At 36.5% G+C, this 24,497-nt stretch overlaps 2 protein-coding genes across 5 annotated transcripts in view; one reads left to right on the forward strand and one right to left on the reverse strand.

Moving 5' to 3' along the window:
• The window catches only part of LOC128223866 (serine/threonine-protein kinase N2-like), a 32,752-nt gene extending 18,152 nt beyond the window's left edge, over nucleotides 1-14,600 (forward strand). For all 4 annotated transcript variants that reach the window (XM_052933303.1, XM_052933304.1, XM_052933305.1 and 1 more), the window contains 16 exons: nucleotides 290-522; nucleotides 980-1,125; nucleotides 1,301-1,410; nucleotides 1,859-2,002; nucleotides 2,707-2,782; nucleotides 3,043-3,159; nucleotides 3,461-3,591; nucleotides 3,810-4,051; nucleotides 4,567-4,639; nucleotides 5,309-5,488; nucleotides 6,074-6,225; nucleotides 6,525-6,744; nucleotides 6,998-7,105; nucleotides 8,343-8,423; nucleotides 8,665-8,724; nucleotides 9,725-14,600. In XM_052933303.1, coding sequence (XP_052789263.1) covers nucleotides 290-522; nucleotides 980-1,125; nucleotides 1,301-1,410; nucleotides 1,859-2,002; nucleotides 2,707-2,782; nucleotides 3,043-3,159; nucleotides 3,461-3,591; nucleotides 3,810-4,051; nucleotides 4,567-4,639; nucleotides 5,309-5,488; nucleotides 6,074-6,225; nucleotides 6,525-6,744; nucleotides 6,998-7,105; nucleotides 8,343-8,423; nucleotides 8,665-8,724; nucleotides 9,725-9,868 — 2,217 coding nt within the window. In that variant the 3' untranslated portion in view covers nucleotides 9,869-14,600. The remainder of the gene's footprint in view (nucleotides 1-289; nucleotides 523-979; nucleotides 1,126-1,300; nucleotides 1,411-1,858; nucleotides 2,003-2,706; nucleotides 2,783-3,042; nucleotides 3,160-3,460; nucleotides 3,592-3,809; nucleotides 4,052-4,566; nucleotides 4,640-5,308; nucleotides 5,489-6,073; nucleotides 6,226-6,524; nucleotides 6,745-6,997; nucleotides 7,106-8,342; nucleotides 8,424-8,664; nucleotides 8,725-9,724) is intronic.
• A 991-nt stretch (nucleotides 14,601-15,591) lies between these two features.
• LOC128224249 (protein C10-like) lies at nucleotides 15,592-18,985 on the reverse strand. Its single transcript, XM_052934050.1, has 3 exons — nucleotides 18,903-18,985; nucleotides 17,964-18,140; nucleotides 15,592-16,679 (listed from the first exon to the last, which is right to left on the reverse strand). Exons 1-3 carry the CDS (start codon nucleotides 18,943-18,945, stop codon nucleotides 16,546-16,548), a joined length of 354 nt encoding a protein of 117 aa, XP_052790010.1. The 5' UTR covers nucleotides 18,946-18,985; the 3' UTR covers nucleotides 15,592-16,545.
• Nucleotides 18,986-24,497: the final 5,512 nt, after the last annotated feature.

The raw sequence follows: 24,497 nt of genomic DNA on the forward strand, positions 1-24,497 counted from the left end.
ACTGAAATAGCCCTTAATTACTCAAACTTCATTTTACAAAATAAACAATAGTTTATCTTTATGATAATTTCCTTAAGCAGTCGAACTCTGCAAAATGAGAGTATTACACATGTGATATACCAAATAAGATACAGTGAGCAAAGCTTGACCTTGTTTTAAGGGACCTAAGATTGTTCAAGAGATTTGGTCCTGATATTTAGCCAAACTTCATGGAAATTACATTTTCATGATGCACTATTTTTTCATGCATCTAAAACAAGGCAGTATCAATGTGTTATTTTTCTTCCAGGCACAAGCCAGTTTATTGGAAAGTAATCAGAAACTAGAATTGTTACGAATATCCCTTGAAAAACGAATAAACGAGCTTGGCCCTGGCTCAGCTAAAGTGGACATGTTAAAACATGAATTGGACTCACTAAATAATTCTAGCTCAACATATAACAAGAATGACAGTCTTAAACGCACACACAGTAATTCTCCATTCGTAAAAGCTGCAGCGTTGACTGGAAAGCTGGAAGTGAGGTGGGTGGAATGTTTGAATTGGTTCTAGATTGATTTAGACAAAAAATGTAAAATGTTTTAATTCCACTGTATATGTGTGATTTAAATGGTGCTACATGCAGACTGTGATACATTTTACTTGATAAAAGATATTAAATTTAATCATAGTATGTTGTGCAGTATAATGTCTCAAAAGAAATTTAAGGTTTTGTTGAATTTGATAAACATGATATTCTTTTTTTGCAAAATCATTTTAGATGATCATTGCTACTGCCACTAAAGGCTTATTTGTTTTAATAGTAGCCAGAATCCTGAATTAAAGTATGGAGATTTTCATACGTGTTATGATAACAATACATTTTTATGTTTTTTAATGAAGGCGTTATGCCGAAACGTTTACAATAAATCAACCTTACATGTTAGTGCGAATTTATTATAATTTACGATTACAATCAGGAATTTTACTTCACATTTTCAGACTGGTTGGGTGTCAGGGACTATTGGATGACATCCCACGACGGAAGGACAGTCTACAGCTGCTTACTTCTAGCCCTGGTGACTCCAAAAGTTTACTCCGAAAGTCAAAGTCCTCCAAGTCCTATAATGTCAAGGAAGACAACTCAAGTAAGTTAAAAATTTATCCAAGTAAAAGTTTACACTTTTACCTCCCTTTGCTTCTATTTTAGACATAAACCTGATCTCAGTGACTGGAGGCCCTTATTAACTTGCAGCAAGGTCATCCTTAAATTTGAGTATTTCAAATAGATTGATATTAAAGGCCATGTATTATATGTTTCAGATGAGGTTATGGCCGTGATAAAGCTTGACCACCAGCATGTTGTACAGACAGCCTGGAGACCACATAGTCAACAGTGCTGGGATCACCGTGCCAGTATTGACCTAGATAGGGTACACATTTCTACTTAAATAAACACACTATAAAATGTTCAGACTATTTTAGTGTGGGGTTCATTCCATTATTATGGACCAAGCAACAGCAGACAAAATTTGACAGAACCTTCTGGCATTATCCCAATGATTGTTTAGAAAGTTGTCCAATTATAGACAAATCTGTATTAAGGGGCCACATTGGTTAAAGGTCAAAGTGGCTGCTTAAGATAGGTGACCACTTTATCCAGGTGGAAATTTTCCGCCACTTGAGCTTTGTTTAAACATACTGGTAGGTATAGTTTTTAAAATTCATGTCCTGAAAAGGAACACTTTCTTCCAGTTACCCTTAAGCTAAACACAGACGCATAAGATTCATTCTGTTCAAACTGAAATTCATTGAGTGCTTTATTGGTACTAAATTGGTTTTCTTATAACCCAACTGTACTATTCCCTATGCCTAATTCAGGGTCGAGAACTAGAGATCGCCATCTGTTGGAAGGATTCACGACAGATGTGCGCCATCAAGTTCCTGAGACTAGAGGACTTCCTGGACAACCAGAGACACGGCATTGCAATACACCTCGAACCACAGGGAATACTCTTTGCTGAGGTAGGTATGACGGGTTATTTGATTGCATTATAATTATTCTATCTATTCAGGGAAAATGCTCTTACCAATGTTATGCTTCACCTGAAAGGCAGCACACCCATCTAGGGGATTTAATCATTTTTTGGATCAGGGAAGTATGTCAATATCTGGAGTTGGGAATGTTCTCAGCATGAATAATTTTCAATTGAAAACGAGGACTTGGTGGCAGTATCAGCTGATCAGACTGTCTGGAGGCACCTGATAACTAATGATTGCTTTATGCTTGCTTCCCCCTAGCTGGAGCAAAACATTGATCAGTGCATAATGAAAAATTATTTTCAAGGTTTGTGTCTGAGTATATTTTCAAATTTATTTGTCTGAGGCTATGTTCTTATGTTGAAAGAGATTTGATTATTCAACAATTGTTAATAGCGTTTATTCTCTTACCAAATACAATTGTTCATCAATTTAGTTTGCAAATGACAGCTGCAGCGATATTTTATTATGGCCAAAGTCAGATTATACTCTTTTATTTTAGCTCAGTTGTGAAGACAGCTTAACAGTGATATAAATGGCTCTCGAGTCAGCTACCTGTTTAGAATCCTGTACTGTTCGAGAGGTCATCAGAAAGGTCCCCTGATGGGTGGACATGTAGACGACTCTCATACCATAATTGACCATAAGTGCAGAGTTGTCTGTTTATTGTAGGAGTTCTTTCGTTTCAGATTACTTTCTTAAACCCCACTTTATCAAGAAAACCAAAGTTGCAAAGACAAAGACGGATATTTCCAAAACATAAAGGTAATAATCCTTGACCAAGTTGCTAATTTGAGTTCATTATTTCATTATTTCAATGAACTGAAACTATTTGCCCAAGTAAATAGCAAACATTTCAATATCATATTGTTTATTTGTTAATCTATTTCAATTTATGGAAAGAAAATAAAGATACCACAAATTTCAAAACAGAAAAGATGCAAATTATTCTGTAATCATCACTTTTAAGGCCTAACGATCATTTGGCTAATTGTTAATGTTCTTTCTTGCATGTTATTTTTTAGGGAAGAACTTTCTTCGCCCCAAAGACATGAACATTGATGTAGCAACATGGGGTCGGCTGATTAAGCGACGCTTGCCTCAACAGTGTTCTGATGGGGCAGGAATGAGCCCTCAGCCAGGTGCAGTATATGTCAATTATAAGCTAACCCGTTTTTCAGAGAGAGAAAGGTGGAGGTATTGTCAAAGCTGTGGTGTCAATGTTCAGAAACTATAAACATTAGCCAGAAACTGAAACACTTATTGCCAAAGACAAAGCTGGTATAGCAAGGCCCATAACTCTGGCAATAATAATTGTTGACAAACCTTTAATAACAATGATACATGTTAGTTTTATTGTAGCTACATGACTTTTGTATTCTTTTTGCATTTAATCATATTCATACAATTAACTATCAACTCAATGAATTCCCTCAACTTCAGTGATGTCGGGTACGAATCGTCGTTCTGTGATACCTGACAACCATTATGAGCCTCCTGAATCCCAGAACCATTCCAGCCAAATGAAACCTGCATCTGCTGTCTCACCGATGAGACATGAACAGGAAGTCGAGGTAGGAAAACAATTCAGACTGATGATGCAACAAGAAAATAGTTTTCCCTGAATGTCTCTTTGATTAAGAGAGAACAACAAAAAAAATGTCTTCCTTTCATTCATTGGACATGATCATGAATTCAACGCAGCAAACTGAGAAAATAATCCTACCATAACTTATATATCTGTAAGCCCATAAATTAAACCTCGTATATGGATTATTGATTACATTTCCAGAGGGCTTTTGAGTTCTTGCCAGATGAGTCACCCAACAATGTTGTGGACTTGGACAAGATTTCCGCACCGAATAACATCTCTTCCCGATCGGGTGCACCCTACATCCCACCAGCTGATTACACCAGTCCTCGTGTGCCCTCTCCACCCCCACCCCTCCCATCAGATGCCCCACCCTCTATATATGACACTCCGAAGCGGCCACCACAACCTGCCCCTGCTAAGACTGCTGTTAACATCCCAGAGTAAGTATACTTAGGTAAAGGAACTGGCCCTTGTTTCGTGAAAGTTGTTCTATTATTAACTCAGCTACATTTTTTCGATAAGGTGTATATAATTTATGAAATGGAACTTATTTTTGCCTTTTCTTTTTACACACAAAAATTGCAGTTTTCTATCTGTAATAAAATCCTCATTTATGCATGAAATTTCTACATTATAAACATCTTGCCGTCAAATTAAACTTTTAACTATTTAACAAATTTTATATAAAAATGATGAAAAGATAATTTACTGGTAGTTAAGTCAGAAGAGTGAAGATTTCGAAACACGCCTTATTGTTATTTGGTTATATTAGTGAGTAGGATATTGATCTTTTCTTTCTTCTTCATGCATTTTCTTTCAGTTGCCTTTGGACAGATTTCTCTTTCTGCACATTTTATGATAATTGAAGAAGTATTTTTTGAAAAATAAATTAATAAATAACATACATGTGTATTTATTTGAAACATGTGCTCATTTGCTTTTATATTTTTCGCAGGTTTTCCAATCAAGCTGTAAAAATGAGCGAATTTCGACCAATAAGTGTTCTAGGTAGAGGCCATTTTGGAAAGGTATGCTTGGAAAATTCATTATGATTAGTCTTTTCACAATGATGATAAATTCAGAGCTTTTTTTCAGACTATCTGTATATCTATAAGCTTGTTTTTGGCTGGACATTTGCATTAAAGAACTTAAAACATATATAAATATATATAAATGGAATTTGAACAGACTGCATCTCTCATAAGTCATAATTGATATCTCTCATAAGTCATAATTGATATCTCTCATAAGTCATAATTGATATCAGAGAGTAATAAATGTTTCAAATATCAGTAGTGATGAACAAAAGTTATATTACTTAAATAAATAGAAATCCTGTACATAATGAGAGATAATATGTTTAATTTGTAAATGTTCTTGGAGAGCCGAAAATTACGATATTACTTTGTTATTGCTACCATTTAGGTTATATTTGGAAGTGACAAGATATATGTCAAAGCCATGTTTAGAAACTGTCCGAATGTATTATGATTTTAACTCCTGAAGCATTGGATAAAATATTTCTACATTTGACGTTATCCTTTGTCTGCTGACAGGTAATGCTTTGTGAATACATGATTACGTCCTGAAGGCCCTCAAGAATAGTGAGATAATTGTAAGGGATGATTTTTTCACTACAAAACTATTACCCATGTATGCATAATTATAAATAGTATAAATTAGCCTTATGCTTTCAGGTGATACTTTCTGAATACAAGAGCACTGGGGAATACTTCGCTCTTAAGGCCCTCAAGAAGGGGGAGATAATCGCGAGAGATGAGGTAGAAAGTCTCATGTCGGAAAAGCGGATATTTGAAGTGATAAACGCCATGCGACATCCGTACCTCGTTAACCTGTTCGCCTGCTTCCAGACTCAGGTGAAACATTTGATACACATGGACATGTATTCCATTAATTTGTGCATTGATATATCCGTCAGGCGAGTCATTGAATACACCTTTATGTGTATACCATAAATAAGTGCATTAAATCATCTGTCAGGTGAAAAGTTGAATACTTGTTATACATGCAGGTCTTTTTAACCAGTTATGGGGAAGACACCCTAGTCCTTTTTGTTGGGAAAAAGAGCGTTATTTCTTTTTGCTGCTTTGGAGAAAATTTAATCAGAGTAATTTTTCAGACATTTAGGGAACAGATGAGTAAAATATCAATAAAGCAGTAAATATAACACTCAGAAACAGCTTGGGGAAAAACAGGGTATGGCCGTTGAGGGACTAGCAAGGTAATGGTTACTGCAAAATAAGGGTTAAAAGACCCTGACATGTATATGTTTTGATGGCCTTTTCTTGACTTCTTGTCCTTAACTGTCAGTAAGATTGTGCAGATCTAGGTACAACTTAACAATTAATTATAAGGAATGCTACCATTAATAAATTGAGAGCAAAACATCAAAGGTCATGTTAACACCTCACATTTTGATTCACGCTTTCACTTGATTGCAGGAACATGTGATATTTGTGATGGAGTATGCGTGCGGTGGGGATCTCATGATGCATATACACAATGACGTCTTCTCCGAGCCCAGAACCGTTTTTTATGCCGGCTGTGTCGTCCTTGGACTGCAGTACCTACATGAGCATAATATTGTATACAGGTAAGGGAAATGGTCTTTATACCACAAAAAAAGAAGTTTATGGGCTGTATTTAGTTGGCTTTCAACTACATTTACTATATGGAATAGAAAATGCATGTATGTGGGTCATATTTTGTTTTGGCCTGACGCAGTATTTTGCTGTTGCCCAACCCATTATTTTCTTCTGGCCTGACCCAGTTTTTGTGTGTTGGTTAAATATCATTATCAAAGATAACAGAAACTGATAACAAATGAATGCATGTATCTTCATTTCACATTACTATATATTGCTATTATAAAACATCATTATTTGTTTCCAGAGATTTAAAGCTTGACAACTTACTTCTGGACACTGAGGGCTACTTGAAGATTGCAGACTTTGGGTTATGTAAGGAGGGTATGGGATTTGGGGACCGGACAAGTACATTTTGTGGCACGCCCGAGTTTCTGGCCCCAGAAGTTCTTACGGAACCATCATACACACGGGCAGTCGACTGGTGGGGGCTGGGGGTCCTCATATTTGAGATGTTGGTTGGAGAGGTAGGTTGATTTGAGTTAGTAGGTATTTTGCCAAATTTGGGTAAATTGAAAACATGTTTGTCTGAATGGTTAAGAAAGTGTAATTATTTATTTAAAGACCTGTATTGATGGGCTAAGAGACATAATATAAATAACAATTATTCCCTCCAAATTGCAAATGTTGCTTCGATCTAAAAATAGTTGTAGATTCATTTAGATTTTAAATTGTTGTCAAAGCCAAATACCACACCCAATTTGGTTTTATAAATTACAGTCACCGTTCCCGGGTGACGATGAGGAGGAGGTTTTTGACAGCATTGTAAACGAGGAAGTGAAATATCCCCGTTTCCTATCAACCGAGGCCATCGCAATTATGAGACGGGTATGTAAATTGAATGTCACATCAAACTTAAACTTAAATTTTGTTGGGCAAATGGAGATAACTAGATACTTATGAACAACTTTCACTTTTTTTTATAAAAAAAAAAATATCTTGAAGTGGCTATTGGTTGTCCAAATATGGTTAACCGTAAGCCAGGTTTAAAGAATGTATAGAAATTGGGAACAGAGAAAGAAATGGCAGGTTGTGTTGGGCTGTTAAGGGCTATTCCAGTAAAACATATAACCCACGGAGGGAAGGAAATTATTTAAATAGAATATGGGTGGGTGTCTTTTTTTGCTAATTTGGACCTCAAAAGAGTAAATTTGCTTCTTTAGGGTGGTGGTATATTTTGAAAGTGCGTTCCACCCGGGGGTTATATGTTTAAATGGAATAGACCTACATTTTATGAATACTAGTAATTTGACAAAAAATGATTGAAAGGTGTTTTATATAAAGTGTATTTATGATTTTGATCATATAATAAGCTAAACTTTAAGAAATATTTCAATTTCTTCAGCATTCAATGATGTGAAGGCAGAGGGTGCACATGCTGGTTTCTGGGTGCAACACCCTTATACAGCCCAACTTTCATGTACATTTAAGCTTGATGGTTTACCATTTGAAGATTTGTACAATGTTCAGTTTTCATATAATTATCAAGAATTATAAATGTCTAATTGTGATACTGAATGGCCTAGTTTCATGCCCTCATGTTACAGCAGGGCGCAAGTTTTTTGTTATTGTTGATTGTTGATTGGATAATTGCCATATGGTGCCGTGTTCAAAGAGCTGTTGGATCTCTCAAGATGTCATTCATTGCCCGTCTTGCTGCATTATGTGTCTATAATTACTTTTTGGCAAATACCCTACAAAATTCTTCCTTTGACTTCAAAATTTTGTTTAAGTCACACTGGGTGATATGACAGGGTCAAGCCAACATGCAGCTATCATACGGCGCAGGCTGACCTTTATTTTCTCAAATGAAGACAGGCTGTGATCAAAGGAAAAAGGCTGCATCGGTTATGCTTGGACAGATCAATGTTATATAATTTATTGACCTGAGATCTGATCAATGATAACAGACAGGCAATAAAGATTTAAGACAAATAAACAATCTTGTGAAATTCACCAGATTTTGCGGGCTTAAACTGGGGCTTTTAACAATAGTAAACATGGGTATTACTCAATCATTCTCTTATTATGATTATGACCTCATTTCACAATGATGTTACTTCAGTTGTTACGGCGGAACCCTGATAGAAGACTGGGCTCCAGTGAGAGGGATGCTGAGGATGTGAAGAAACAGGCCTTCTTCAGGGTAGATAATGTTTCAGTCATTCTTGCATTCACTAAAATCAGTTCTTCATTGTTAACACTTGTTTGTCTCCATGTCAATTAGGATACAGCGGTTGTATACAACTGATAACAAAAAAAACATTTATATACTTACATGTACCTAATATAATCATAGGACCACCAACGGAAAAACCTTTGGATAAATCCTGCCATAAATATTTTGAAATCAAACCACTGTTTATGCTGTGTGTTTTTTTCTACAGAATCTTGACTGGAATGAATTGTTGATGCGAAGAGTGAAGCCCCCATTTGTTCCTACAGTGGTATGTAACCTTTCTATACATTTTTCTACTGTTGTCTGCATTGGCTACAACCAGATATTTAAAATTGCATGCCAGTGTCGCATATAATGATTGATAGAACTATATATATTGCATAATTGGTAGATTGAAATTGTATTTTTCTAGGTATTAAGTAATCTTAGGAGAATTTTGAACTGCCAGATAGCCTTTGTGGGGTTGAGGACATTGAGAGTTTATGTATGAGTGCGTTGTTAGTGTATTGGTAGTTGTGTTTGTTCAAGGTGTAGGTATAAGGAGTTGCTGTGTTCGATATAGAATGTAGAAATCCCCCATTTGACCTATAATCAAATCGAGGCTTTTTGTACACTTTGCAGGAGTATGTTAAGCTACTCAAATTGAAGGTAGGGCACGCCCCAACAATTCAGAAAGTGTTTTCCCCCAAGAAATAGATCTTAACATGGAGTCAGTTAAAAATTTGCATTTCATGTGTTGAACTAAAAATCCATGCACTTGTTCTATGAGATTGGATTATCTGAGAATTTTGATGGATGCCGTTAGGTGTGTGCATGTTTCAACATTGCATTCATGTTCATGTGACCATTGCTGTAGTTGTTAGTTCATAGTTCATAGTATGAAAAGCACCTCATAGGCAGGAATTCACTATTTTCTTTTAAGTCCTCTGTTGTCAAAAACGTGTCATTGGTCCAAAATTGCATGATTTGTGCTTATGCGCTTGGTCTTGGCTAGAACTATTTAATGATTTATAGCACCAACTGTTCGTTATGGAACTATTTAAAACAATGAAATGATTTTGAACCTTTTAGTAACAAATGTAGTCACTTTACACAGAAATTGGAACACGTTATTACGAATATTTTTTCTGCTTTGTATCTAATTTTTAAAATCTAGTATTTCCATCTGTAATACAATGGTTTCTTAACCTTTTAAGTGAAAGAGAACTGGGATATTACAACATAGCTCTGTTTTTACTTTCACAGGGTTGATACTTTGTATTTTTCAGACTCATCCAGAGGATGTCAGTAACTTCGACACTGAGTTCACCCAAGAACAGGCAATTTTGACCCCGGCAAAAGATCGCCGCTCTCTCAACAGTGAAGATCAGGATAATTTCAGAGACTTTAACTATATTGCAGACTGGTGTTAGCCTCACAGTGGCATAATGTAGTGTCTAGTGATAAATATACTGTGCCCAGTCAGCATTGGTTGACTGGTTAAGTCAACAATGTTTGACTGGTTAGTGCTTCTGATTAAATACACTTAGACTGGTTCTCTTAAATCTTCTGTAAGAGAATAATAATCAGATTTCCATCATTGGTTGACTGGTTACTGCTTGTGATTTCCGTAAAAAGTTCTTCAATATTAGAGATATCTCACTTCCATGAACCGGTGTTGGCTGGTTACTGCTTGTGATTAAAATGTAACACTTAGACTGGTTCTCTAATATAAGAGATATCTCAATACCATAAACCAGTGTTGACTGGTAACAGCTTGTGAGTAAAAAACCCACATAAGACTGGTTCTGTAATATGTAAAATAACAGACATTTATGAGCCTGGATTGGTGGTGTTATCAGGAGGGCATTTGTGTAAAGGAAGGGAGAGTTTAGCTAGTGAATTTGGTGCAAGTTGTGGTGACGATAAAGAATTTCATTGCACCAGTCTGTAATACTTTCCAGTAAGTTGGTTATGTTGAAATTGTGCAGCAGAGTTACCGATACAGAAGAACTAAGACGCTCTTTGTAAAATATACATGTACATGTGCAGTATGTATACACTCGGAAGGCAAGTCTAGCACTGAAGATACCTTTATAAAATGCAAGGAAAGGGAAGATGATTTGCAATGTGGAATGGCGTTTATTAAGAATGATGTTCAAGTGCTATATGGAATAACTCGTATACCTAGCTTATGATACATACATGTATATCATCTCAGTAATGTTTATTTTTGCTGTTGCATGCAGTATGTTAATGATGAACTCAAGGGGTTATTTGTGCTATCAATTCTTTAACATAATATGCAGGCTAAGAGTTTGATTTTCAGTCCTTTTTGATTAGAGAGTGTATAATCGAATGAAGATATAAAAAGTTCATCCATTAAGTATAAAACAAAAAAAGCATAGTTCTGCCTATTTTTGTCAGTTTATAGCACAAAAACATATATATATTAAAATAAATCTTATATATATTAAAATAAATCTTGATACTGGAACAAAGAAAATTGGAATTTTTAAACAAAATATTTAAATTTCTCAGAACTTCTTACTTTTGGTGACTATGAATAACTTAATCTGTGATATTAGAAACTGTTGTCTTGATGTATATATTTTGTCATGGTTAGAAAGGCATCTTGGACTATACAAAATGTATGTACATTTAATTTATATATTCTGCTTTAGAATTTGAAATTTATACCGGGACTGTTATGTAGATTCAGTATGTGGAAAATTGTTATGATGAAAAATGCATTATCTCATGGAAATGTTTACAATATATTTGAAGTGCATGAATTTGAAATAGGTTAACAGATTTTGAGGTTTAACTTTCATATATGCATGTATCCCACTTGAATATTCAGTCAAAACTGTTTGATATATTTAGAGCATCCTTTAAAATCATTGGTAAGCAGTGGTTCAACCAGACTTTTTCATTGGGCCCGGAATTTATTTTAAGAATGTCTTATGACTTGACACTTAAAAAATCGTAGCTGTTATGGTATCCGATGTACTATGATGAGATTTATGGTTGCCTGGTGATCCCATCTTATTTTGGTTTTATTTGAAGGGTTAAGAGAGAGATTTTGTAAAATTACAATGAGAAAATATTACAAGTATTTTTATCTTTTAAAGAGTGTGAAATAAGTAATTTCACATTGCAGTTGAATTTAAGAGGAAATATACAAATAGCTACCTCTATAATGATCTTAAGATTGTGTTTTTTATATGGTATTCACTGTAATCCTTAGACATTACCCTTTCATATTTCACCAAAATTGCACTTCCTGAATGGGCCTTGCCCAAGTGCAAGTATAAATAAGCTTACACACCACCTTCACCAAAACAATATTGGATCACCAGACATCAGAATATAACATAACATTTATTTTGTAATCACTGATGAAATGATGAGAACTTTAGTATATCAAATTCCTTGTTATCTTTTTTTATATTTTACTACATAGATTTAATCTGGGCATTTTCAAAGTCTGCTTGGTCACTGCAAACTACTATTTGTTTCCGGGGGGCTTTTTGCATTGGTCATATACACTGCCATTGTATATCAACGTGTTTGCTAATATGTGTTTGATGTATACCATATACATTTGATCAGGTCATCTCATGTAAACATTGTATATAATCTAAAATAAATTATTGCGATGTAGGATGGGGATCGATGACTGGTCATTATTTTTTAATGACTGTTTCTTGCCTTACTCTGTTATGCCAAAATCATTGGGAATCATTTTTAAGGCGTTTTCTCGTTTATTGTGGAACTTTCCGCCTTATTGACAGAATCGACGTTACTCTTTATGAATTGTGAGGACATGTTTGAAAATAAAAGACATTTAAACTTAAATTGTTCACAAACATTAATAGACAACCACATAGACATTTTTCACAAATTGTTAAGGCTGAATACAATTTCCAGGAGTATTTAATTATCACATGCACAGATCTGATATGTATCTTCTACAATCTTTTGTGCTTATTTAGTTTTGACTCATTGTACGCTATAATATACTTATTGTATGTTGACAAAATCTGTCTTCCCATTTTAAAGCGAATATGTGTCCAAACTTGTCCTTCTTTATTTGTTGATATACGTGGTTGTCATAGATACGGTAAGTGAAATAACTGTTACAGGGAATTAAATGTCATGAGGTTTTGTTTTGGCCAATTTAACAAGGCTCAAAACATATTGATTACATTATTGACAAACATGGTAAATAACAAGTTTATTGGATATGATATTTCTGAACAATTGCTAAGGGCTATTCCAGTGAAACATATAACCCACAGGGGGAAGGCAATTAATTAAATAGTATATAGGTGGGTGCCCTTTTTCGCTTATTTGGACCCCATAAGGTAAATTTGCCTATGTAGGGGGGTGGCATAATTTAAAATTGCCTTCCCCCTGGGGGTTATATGTTTGAATGGAATAGCCCTTATTTGAAATCCCTGCCATATTTAATCAAGCACCTGTCTGGGTATGTGGACATGCAAGTTCGAATGTTTTTATGTCCCAATTAATTGTATACAACAATGAAATGGTTGTTGATTTTGTTGCAAATTTAAACCTTCAGTTAGAACTTTATTTTTTTTTTGTTAATTATTTAAGATTATAAAACTGCTAATGAAATATGCTTTTTTTGAAAGCCTTAATTTGTTGACTTGTTTACATATTTGTTTAAGTAGTTAATGGATTTTAGGGGGTAGTTCAGTTAATAAGTACTTTATTGCTTTATATTTGTTTTCTTATTGAATCTTTCTTTGATGACTGGGGTGTGGCAATATTGATTAGAACTAACTCATTTAACAGTTTATTTCCAGTTTTGACATTAGAACAAACTGTATTAGATTACTTTTTTGTGTATTTTCTTAAGATATTAAATACTGTTTTATGTTGCTTTATTATTTTTGTAACATTATTTAAGAGTTGAAATTAATTTGAAACATCTATTTTGTTGCAGGTGAATAAACTATTTTTACATAGCCCTTTTGTGGTAATAAATTAATTCAATGTCATTGCTGTGTGATAACTGATACACTGTTTACTGTATTTTGTTCAAGATACATTTTGTTCCGTTGCAATTTTCCATACATGAACATCTACATTTACATGTATATTTATATTAGTGTGAAAAAGTTTTATTGAACAAATGTGCATGATTTGTGCTATATAAAGCACAATTGCTAGTGCGCCTGTGTCACAATAAAGTCTAAGTATGGCCATAGCATTGGTTGTCTCATCCTCAGCGTCATTTTGCATCATTGTTATGCAAATTTTAACCTTCCCAATAACTCTGAAACTGTTTGATATAATCAATGAAAATTGGTACAGATGTTTCCCAAGACAATCTGACATTGATAGCAAGGCCCATAACTCTGACTTTATTACTGTAGTTGTTGAGTTATGTCCCTTTGACCGAAAAAGAGAAGCAGACAAGCGTTGATTCCTCTGCGGTGCTCATTTCAGTAATACAACTGAAACAGTGGGAGTTTTACATTGTTTAATTAATTTTTACTGTTACAGGAAAATCTTTTCTTTAGAAAATAATTTAGTTCTAGTATCATATTCTTTGCGATTGTTGGCGATGACATATAAGCTTAATGTAATTCCGTCATCATTAGAATGTCTCATATAAACCAGTTTTTATCCACCATTACAACAAAGGGGCTGGAATTACCAGTAATCCAGGTAATAAGTCATGTAGTGAATAACTGAAAGTACTACGGTAAAACCTTTTTACTTTTAAATGTTTCTTGAGGTCTTTTGGCACAATCGCCATGATATTCAGTGTTGTCTCCCAGCAAAATCATACTTAGTTAAACTGGGGGCTGTGTCATCAAGAATTCTTGGGAGTGCTTTCTTATATAGGAGAGATTTTAAACAGTAGTTCTTCACTTTTGAAAAGCTCTCCGAGGTAAAAATGCACTCCAAGGAGTCTTGTAAAGATGGCCTCCTAAATCCACCCAATGGGTTTTACATTCTGTACAGCATTGTTCAAGGATCTGTAAATACATGTATTTGTTGCCATTACTTTCATGAATTGTAAGATAGATTATATTTTTCCATTGTGTACATACCTATTTCATACTGGTTGATCACAGTATACAGCTGTAGACTGATGTATGATGATAAATAAAAATATTAACAGCATATTGTGTTGTTTAAAATTATGGTGAGACCAGCTTGTTAATGCAAGGTTCTGTGACAGGTATTTTGTTAAAAAATCATTTGGTTTACAGTGTATATGAACACTTCAGTTGCCTTCTGAATATAAGTCAGTGTTCAATTTTAGTGACCTAGAAAAAAGGAGATGATATTGTGCAAAATTGGACTCTCAATTACTTGGAAAGCCAGTACACATTATAAATATATCATTTTGGGTACCATTTTACAGTATGAGTACCTTTGTGTAGTGCGAGTACCCCAGTGCACAGTAGGAGTACCTCCCTATACAGTATGCATACCTCAGTGAACAGTACGAGTACCTCAGTGTACAGTATGAGTACCTCAGTGTACAGTACAAGTACTTCAGTGAACAGTACGAGTACTTCAGTGAACAGGAGACCTCAGTGTACAGTATGAGTACCTCAGTACACAGTAGGAGTACCTCAGTGTAATGTAGGAGTACCTCAGTGTACAGTACAAGTACCTCAATGAACAGTATGAGTACTTCGGTGAACAGTTGGAGTACCTCAGTGTACAGTATGAGTACCTCAGTGTACAGTATGAGTACCTCAGTGAACAGTATGAGTACCCCAGTGTACAGTATGAGTACCTCAGTGTACAGTACGAGTACCTCAGTGAACAGTATGAGTACTTCAGTGAACAGGAGACCTCAGTGTACAGTATGAGTACCTCAGTACACAGTATGAGTACCTCAGTGAACCGTTGGAGTACTCTAGTCTACATTATGTCTCAGTTGATCTCCTGCTGCCTATTGTACTTGCAGTTTTTGCTTGATTTCATAGCATTTTCAAGTACAATTTTGTCCAAATAACAGGCAAGACTAAATGCGACCAAACATAGTTTGGTCATTTTCTAATGTTCAAGTAGTGACATTTGAAAACTGATCTGAGGTTGGACTCCGGTCTAAATAAGAAATAAATTTGTAAACAAAGAACAGAAATAAGAACATTTTGAAGTAATTTATGTATTTAATGATATATAATGCACCATTTTGCACAATCTACATTAAAACAATGCAAAAACACATGCAGAAAATAAGCTTAATTAAACAAGATAATAATATTCATAAATACAAAACAAGAAGAGATTCACTCAGATTTGATTTTGTCAACATTTTGTTTGAACTTGGTTGCACTTACAAACACAAACCAGCAGACACTCATTTCAACGAAAGTCTGGACATCCAAGCCTAAAATAATTCAGTTTTCAACAACATTACTTAAACTTTTCTGATTTTTTTAGCAATTTTTTAATTCATTATTTAAATAGAGCAATGTATTTGAATATTCGATGAAATTTTAATGCATACGGTAAGCAAGCATTTTCTTCACATTTCACACAGATCATTTTATTTTTGTCAATGTTGGACCCTTTCAAACCTGAACAAATACCTTAACAGAAACATGAACGAATCCCTTCAGAGCATAAAACATTGCGTCATTTTACATGTATGGCTTACAAAATAATGTGAATTGCAAATGCAAATTCAACAATTCATTGCAAACTACATGACAATATAGACACACACATAATTATATATGTCTCTAAATGGCTCTATAATAAACAAGGTACGGTGCATGTCTGCAGGTTTGTACAAAAGAGTCAATCACAATGCTGTTTATTAGTAATTGTGTGTCATCATGATTGATCAAAGAATCTACTTTTGAAATTGCATACATTGTACCTTGTGAAGTGGCACAGCCTTATACAATGTAACAACATACTACTCACAATATATGGAATTCTTGTCACTAGAACAACTTCATACTACAAATAATCTTTAATGTAGCAAACAGATAGAAAGAGTGTACAAATATTGCAGGCATTTACATGTATCACATAGCAACCAGCCAACACAGCTGATCCAGTCTGTAGTTAGCCTAAAACTAGATTTGCGGGAAATTCCCTGTCACGACCCATTGCTGACCATCCCCTGGGCCCGAACTGGTGGGATCAAGATGGATCGAAGCTGGCTGTTCATCTGAGCCACATCTGGGTCCTGTTTCTCATAAACCTTCACTGCCTGGGTGAACCGTATCACCCCTGTAACAAACAGATGGAATGATGAATCCTCCTTGAAGGAAATATTTTAAATACGGTACCCCCATATCAGGGACCTAGGTAATCTTGTAGTACCCAGTACCTGCAAAAGTGCAATATCATCTAATGTTTAGTTTGTTTAAAACGTTTTACATCTACTCAGCATTGTTACCTGTTGCTTGTTTAATAGAATGGAGGGGGTGTTTCCCCTCAATGCACCAACCATCGGGACTAAGCTTATATGAACAGAGATGGCATTTTGTCTTTTTTATTTGACAACTGAATAAAAAACTTACAAACCATACTAATTTGTTTTTGAGACAATATGGTTTCTTCACAGTGCTTAAAAGGGGAAGAAACTGTGTTTTGTCAATTCTATGTTGTGTTCATTATTGGTAATGATGGTTATTGATGTTTGGTTACAGGTGTCTAAAAAATTTAATTGCCCATGCCCTAGTATATACTTTTTACAAGACTTCATATAAAACATAAATGCTAACTTGCAGAGGCGTAGCTAGGGCTTACAAAACTTGTAAGCCCGATGATTCTATGTGAGTTTTGGGACTTTTAAATGCACATTACACACTCAATTATACTTGCAATGATTACAATAAAACCAAGTTATACCCTATGCATGTAGTTTGAAAAAAACCCACCAAACTTGCCAGGGTTAAAATAAAACAAACTTTTGTTCAAAGTGTTTGGGTAGCAGTTTTTATTTCATTTCAGGTTATTTAAATTTTATCATTTTTTAAAAAAGTTGCAGGCCCAGGGCTAAGCCACTAACTTGATAGGTAATTCTGAAACATTTTTTTGTTATCTAGTCTTCTTATCAGTTCCTCTAAGACATTGTCATAAATGGAATTATCAATCTATAATCTTTTAATCTAGAACATGGATATCTGGAAGATTTCACATAAGACCTAAAAAAAAAAAATGTCCGTTTTGGGTAACCCGACCCTACCTATAAAAATGTGCTGACCCTAACTATTTTTTCCGTTTCTGAGCAAAAAAAAAATATTCGTTAGCGAATAGAGAGTTACGAAGGGCGGATAAATGCAGATTTTAATCAGAATTATTGTTTATATGATAAAACAAAGTCAGGCAATGACAGTAATGTAGGAAAGACTGCCATGTGCAAGAAAACACTCTGAACTTATGAGATTTTGAAAAAAAAAAATGAAAAAAAAATTCCCTACCTACCCTACCTAGAAATTTTGGGAAGGTTACCCTAAACAAACAAAAAAATTTTTTGGCCTTATAACTGTGAATATAAAACAGGCATACCATCTCCATCAGCAGGAAAGCCATATTTCTCAATGACCTCCATCTGTATTTGAGAGGCAACTGGGAAAACTGTCTGCATCGCCCTCAGCATGTCATTCCCTGCATTTTCTCTGGCTTCGTCCAGTCTACTAACATTATCGGGTTCACGGAAAGCCCTTAAAATGTCTTGGAGAGCAACTGAAAAAGGGAAAAGCAATACCAGTGGAGCTATTTGTACAACAAAATCAGTCAAGCAATTTGTATAAGCAAAACCAATCAAGCTATTTGTACAGCAAGTCAAGCTATTTGTGTAGTAAAAACAGTCAAGCTATTAAAGTAAACCTAGGAGGAAAAGTGCGCACGGTGTGGGGCTCGAACCCACGACCGCCGGAACACTAGCACGGCGCTCTAACCAACTGAGCTAACCGGGCGGCTGGTTCTTACCCACACACACTACACTCCTCCCCCCATTAATCTTTTTAGGCCGACGGAGGCACTCTTGCCATATACCGCTGCCACCAGTAAAGTAAACCTAGGAGGAAAAGTGCGCACGGTGTGGGGCTCGAACCCACGACCGCCGGAACACTAGCACGGCGCTCTAACCAACTGAGCTAACCGGGCGGCTGGTTCTTACCCACACACACTACACTATTTATATATATATATTATTATTTTTTATTATACTATGACATTGTCATAGCAGGGTGAAACATATTATTTCTCTGATTTGTGCTTAAAAAGAAAAACTCGATTGTAACTTGTATTGGTTTGTAAACGTTGCTATAAAGGAACATTATTTTTTTTACACTAAGTTACAGTATCCGAATATTAAATTGACCGAAAACCGTTCACTTACATTAACCAAACACGTACAATTAGTTTCTATAATGGTCTTATTGGAGAGATCTAAACTAATTGGTTAAACATAGGCATCAATCAACGTGAATGAAAACATAATACCTTTACACTCGTGCAAAGAAAAATGCTGCAAAGAGGCAGCCATTATAATTTTATGTCGAATAGCCCTCGTCGCCGTCGCTTGAGTTTTTAATCGAATTAATTTGCCGTTCTCGGATCACAAGAAGCACGAGGATAGGGTTAAGATTCTTGTATCTTTTAAAATCAGATATATTGTTATTCCACTGAAAAAACAGGTGTCCGTCACATAGGTTGATCACAAAAATATGGCCCATTAGTCCCTTGATATTGTTTTAAAAAAAATAACTTTTTTTTAAATAATGTCCTTTTGACAGTCCTTTGATATTGTTTAAAAATTTACCAAAATATAATTAAAATTGATAAAATGTAATTTCGATAAATTTCTAAGGGATTCTCAGTTTCTGGATATTGTACATGACCAGGTCATTCTGGACCTTGTAGATAATGTTGTTCTGGGTCTTATATATCACCAGGTCGTTCTGTATATTGTATATCATCAGCCCGTTCTCGATCTTGTACACCATCAGGTCGTTCTGAATCTTGCACACCATCAGGTCGTTCTGAATCTTGTACATCATCAGGTCGTTCTGGATCTTGTACATCATCAGGTCGTTCTGAATCTTGTACATCATCAGGTCGTTCTGTATCTTGTACATCATCAGGTCGTTTTGGATCTTGTACATCATCAGGTCGTCACGGAATTTGTACAGCATCAGGTCGTTCTGTATCTTATACACCACCAGGTCGTTCTGAACATTATATATCATCAGGTCGTCATGGATCTTGTACATCATTAGGTCGTTTTGGATATTGTACATCATCAGGTCCTTCTGAATCTTGTACATCATCAGGTCGTTTTGGATCTTGTACACCACCAGGTCGTTCTGTATCATGTACATCATCAGCCCGTTCTGGATCTTGTACATCATCACGTCTATCTGTATCTTGTATATCATCAGGTCGTTCTGTATCTTGTACATCATCAGGTCGTTCTGAATCTTGTACATCATCAAGTCGTTCTGGATCTTGTACATCATCAGGTCGTTCTGTATCTTGTACATCATCAGGTCGTTCTGTATCTTGTACATCATCAGGTCGTTCTGTATCTTGTACATCATCAGGTCGTTCTGGGTCTGACATCAGCAGGTCGTTCTGGATCTGACATCAGCAGGTCGTTCTGGATCTGACATGATGAAGTTATTCCGTATCTTGTACATCATCAGGTCATTCTGAATCTTGTACACCACCAGGTCGTTCTGGATCTGACATCATCAGGTCATTCTGAATATTCTACTTCATCAGGTCGTTCTGTATCTTGTACATCATCAGGTCGTTCTGAATCTTGTACACCATCAGGTCATTCTGAATCTTGTACATCATCAGGTCGTTTTGTATCTGACATCATCAGGTCGTTCTGTATCTTGTACATCATCAGGTCGTTCTGAATCCTGATCACCAACAGGTCGTTCTTGATCTGACACCATCAGGTCTTTCTGGATCATGTACATCAATAAGTCGTTCTGAATCTTGTACATCATCAGGTCGTTCTGGGTCTTACATATCATCAGGTCGTTCTGGATCTTGTACATCATCAGGTCGTTCTGAATCTTGTACATCATCAGGTCGTTCTGGGTCTTATATATCACCAGGTCGTTCTGGATCTTGTACATCATCAGGTCGTTCTGGGTCTTATATACCACCAGGTCGTTCTGGATATTGTACATCATCAGGTCGTTCTGAATCTTGTATATCATCAGGTCGTTCTGGGTCTTATATATCACCAGGTCGTTCTGGATCTTGTACATCATCAGGTCGTTCTGAATCTTGTACATCATCAGGTCGTTCTGGGTCTTATATAGCATCAGGTCGTTCCGGGTCTTATATATCACCAGGTCGTTCTGGATCTTGTACATCATCAGGTCGTTCTGGATCATGTACATCATCAGGTCGTTCTGAATTTTGTACATCATCAGGTCGTTCTGGGTCTTATATATCACCAGGTCGTTCTGAACATTGTATATCATCAGGTCGTTTTGTATCTTGTACATCATCAGGTCGTTCTAAATCTTGTACATCATCAGGTCGTTCTAAATCTTGTACATCATCAGGTCGTTCTGGGTCTTATATATCACCAGGTCGTTCTGGATCTTGTACATCATCAGGTCGTTCTGAATCTTGTACATCATCAGGTCGTTCTGGGTCTTATATATAATCAGGTCGTTCTGGATAATGGATATCATCAGGTCGTTCTGAATCTTGTACATCATCAGGTCGTTCTGGGTCTTATATAGCATCAGGTCGTTCTGGATCTTGAATATCATCAGGTCGTTCTGGATCATGTACATTATCAGGTCGTTCTGGATCTTGTACATCATACGGTCGTTCTGGATCTGACATGATGAAGTTGTTCTGGAACTTGTACATCATCAGGTCGTTCTGGGTCTTATATATCATCAGGTCGTTCCGGGTCTTATTTATCACCAGGTCGTTCTGGATCATGTACATCATCAGGTCGTTCTGGATCTTATATATCATCAGGTCGTTCCGGGTCTTATTTATCACCAGGTCGTTCTGGATCATGTACATCATCAGGTCGTTCTGGATCATGTACATCATCAGGTCGTTCTGAATCTTGTACATCATCAGGTCGTTCTGGGTCTTATATATCACCAGGTCGTTCTGAACATTGTATATCATCAGGTCGTTCTGTATCTTGTACATCATCAGGTCGTTCTGAATCTTGTACATCATCAGGTCGTTCTGAATCTTGTACATCATCAGGTCGTTCTGGGTCTTATATATCACCAGGTCGTTCTGGATCTTGTACATCATCAGGTCGTTCTGAATCTTGTACATCATCAGGTCGTTCTGGGGCTTATATATCATCAGGTCGTTCTGGATATTGTATATCATCAGGTCGTTCTGAATCTTGTACATCATCAGGTCGTTCTGGGTCTTATATAGCATCAGGTCGTTCTGGATCTTGAATATCATCAGGTCGTTCTGGATCATGTACATTATCAGGTCGTTCTCGATCTTGTACATCATACGGTCGTTCTGGATCTGACATGATGAAGTTGTTCTGGAACTTGTACATCATCAGGTCGTTCTGGGTCTTATATATCATCAGGTCGTTCTGGGTCTTATATATCATCAGGTCGTTCCGGGTCTTATATATCACCAGGTTGTTCCGGATCTTGTACATCATCAGGTCGTTCTGGATCATGTACATCATCAGGTCGTTCTGAATCTTGTACATCATCAGGTCGTTCTGGGTCTTATATATCACCAGGTCGTTCTGAACATTGTATATCATCAGGTCGTTCGGAATCTTGTACATCATCAGGTCGTTCTGAATCTTGTATATCATCAGGTCGTTCTGAATCTTGTACATCATCAGGTCGTTCTGAATCTTGTACATCATCAGGTCGTTCTAAATCTTGTACATCATCAGGTCGTTCTGGGTCTTATATACCACCAGGTCGTTCTGGATATTGTACATCATCAGGTCGTTCTGAATCTTGTACATCATCAGGTCGTTCTGGGTCTTATATATCACCAGGTCGTTCTGGATCTTGTACATCATCAGGTCGTTCTGGGTCTTATATAGCATCAGGTCGTTCTGGATCTTGAATATCATCAGGTCGTTCCGGGTCTTATATATCACCAGGTCGTTCTGGATCTTGTACATCATCAGGTCGTTCTGGATCATGTACATCATCAGGTCGTTCTGAATTTTGTACATCATCAGGTCGTTCTGGGTCTTATATATCACCAGGTCGTTCTGAACATTGTATATCATCAGGTCGTTTTGTATCTTGTACATCATCAGGTCGTTCTAAATCTTGTACATCATCAGGTCGTTCTAAATCTTGTACATCATCAGGTCGTTCTGGGTCTTATATATCACCAGGTCGTTCTGGACCTTGTACATCATCAGGTCGTTCTGAATCTTGTACATCATCAGGTCGTTCTGGGTCTTATATATCATCAGGTCGTTCTGGATAATGGATATCATCAGGTCGTTCTGAATCTTGTACATCATCAGGTCGTTCTGGGTCTTATATAGCATCAGGTCGTTCTGGATCTTGAATATCATCAGGTCGTTCTGGATCATGTACATTATCAGGTCGTTCTGGATCTTGTACATCATACGGTCGTTCTGGATCTGACATGATGAAGTTGTTCTGGAACTTGTACATCATCAGGTCGTTTTGGGTCTTATATATCATCAGGTCGTTCCGGGTCTTATTTATCACCAGGTCGTTCTGGATCATGTACATCATCAGGTCGTTCTGGATCATGTACATCATCAGGTCGTTCTGAATCTTGTACATCATCAGGTCGTTCTGGGTCTTATATATCACCAGGTCGTTCTGAACATTGTATATCATCAGGTCGTTCTGTATCTTGTACATCATCAGGTCGTTCTGAATCTTGTACATCATCAGGTCGTTCTGAATCTTGTACATCATCAGGTCGTTCTGGGTCTTATATATCACCAGGTCGTTCTGGATCTTGTACATCATCAGGTCGTTCTGAATCTTGTACATCATCAGGTCATTCTGGGGCTTATATATCATCAGGTCGTTCTGGATATTGTATATCATCAGGTCGTTCTGAATCTTGTACATCATCAGGTCGTTCTGGGTCTTATATAGCATCAGGTCGTTCTGGATCTTGAATATCATCAGGTCGTTCTGGATCATGTACATTATCAGGTCGTTCTGGATCTTGTACATCATACGGTCGTTCTGGATCTGACATGATGAAGTTGTTCTGGAACTTGTACATCATCAGGTCGTTCTGGGTCTTATATATCATCAGGTCGTTCCGGGTCTTATATATCACCAGGTCGTTCTGGATCTTGTACATCATCAGGTCGTTCTGGATCATGTACATCATCAGGTCGTTCTGAATCTTGTACATCATCAGGTCGTTCTGGGTCTTATATATCACCAGGTCGTTCTGAACATTGTATATCATCAGGTCGTTCGGAATCTTGTACATCATCAGGTCGTTCTGAATCTTGTACATCATCAGGTCGTTCTAAATCTTGTACATCATCAGGTCGTTCTGGGTCTTATATATCACCAGGTCGTTCTGGGTCTTATATATCACCAGGTCGTTCTGGATCTTGTACATCATCAGGTCGTTCTGAATCTTGTACATCATCAGGTCGTTCTGGGTCTTATATATCATCAGGTCGTTCTGGATATTGTATATCATCAGGTCGTTCTGAATCTTGTACATCATCAGGTCGTTCTGGGTCTTATATAGCATCAGGTCGTTCTGGATCTTGAATATCATCAGGTCGTTCTGGATCATGTTCATTATCAGGTCGTTCTGGATCTTGTACATCATAAGGTCGTTCTGGATCTGACATGATGAAGTTGTTCTGGAACTTGTAAAGCATCAGGTTGTTCTGGATCTGACATAATGAAGTCGTTCTGGATCTTGTACATCGTCAGGTAGTTCTGAATCTTGTACATCATCATGCTGTTCTGGATCTAACATCCTCAGGTTGTTCTGAATATTTTACATCATCAGGTCGTTCTGGATTTTGTACATCATCAGGTCATTCTGGATTTTGTACATTAACATCTTGTTCTGGAT

The sequence above is a fragment of the Mya arenaria genome, chromosome 17 (genome assembly GCF_026914265.1).
Source record: "Mya arenaria isolate MELC-2E11 chromosome 17, ASM2691426v1".
NCBI lineage: Eukaryota > Metazoa > Mollusca > Bivalvia > Myida > Myidae > Mya > Mya arenaria.

Excerpts from the sequence above, each read along its gene's own strand:
- LOC128224249 (XM_052934050.1), bottom strand. The coding sequence starts at position 18,945 with ATGGCTGCCTCTTTGCAGCATTTTTCTTTGCACGAGTGTAAAG. Across the intron at positions 18,141-18,902 it reads TTCTTTGCACGAGTGTAAAG|TTGCTCTCCAAGACATTTTA; the intron begins GTATTATGTTTT and ends TCCCTTTTTCAG. Across the intron at positions 16,680-17,963 it reads CTTTCCTGCTGATGGAGATG|GGGTGATACGGTTCACCCAG; the intron begins GTATGCCTGTTT and ends TGTTTGTTACAG.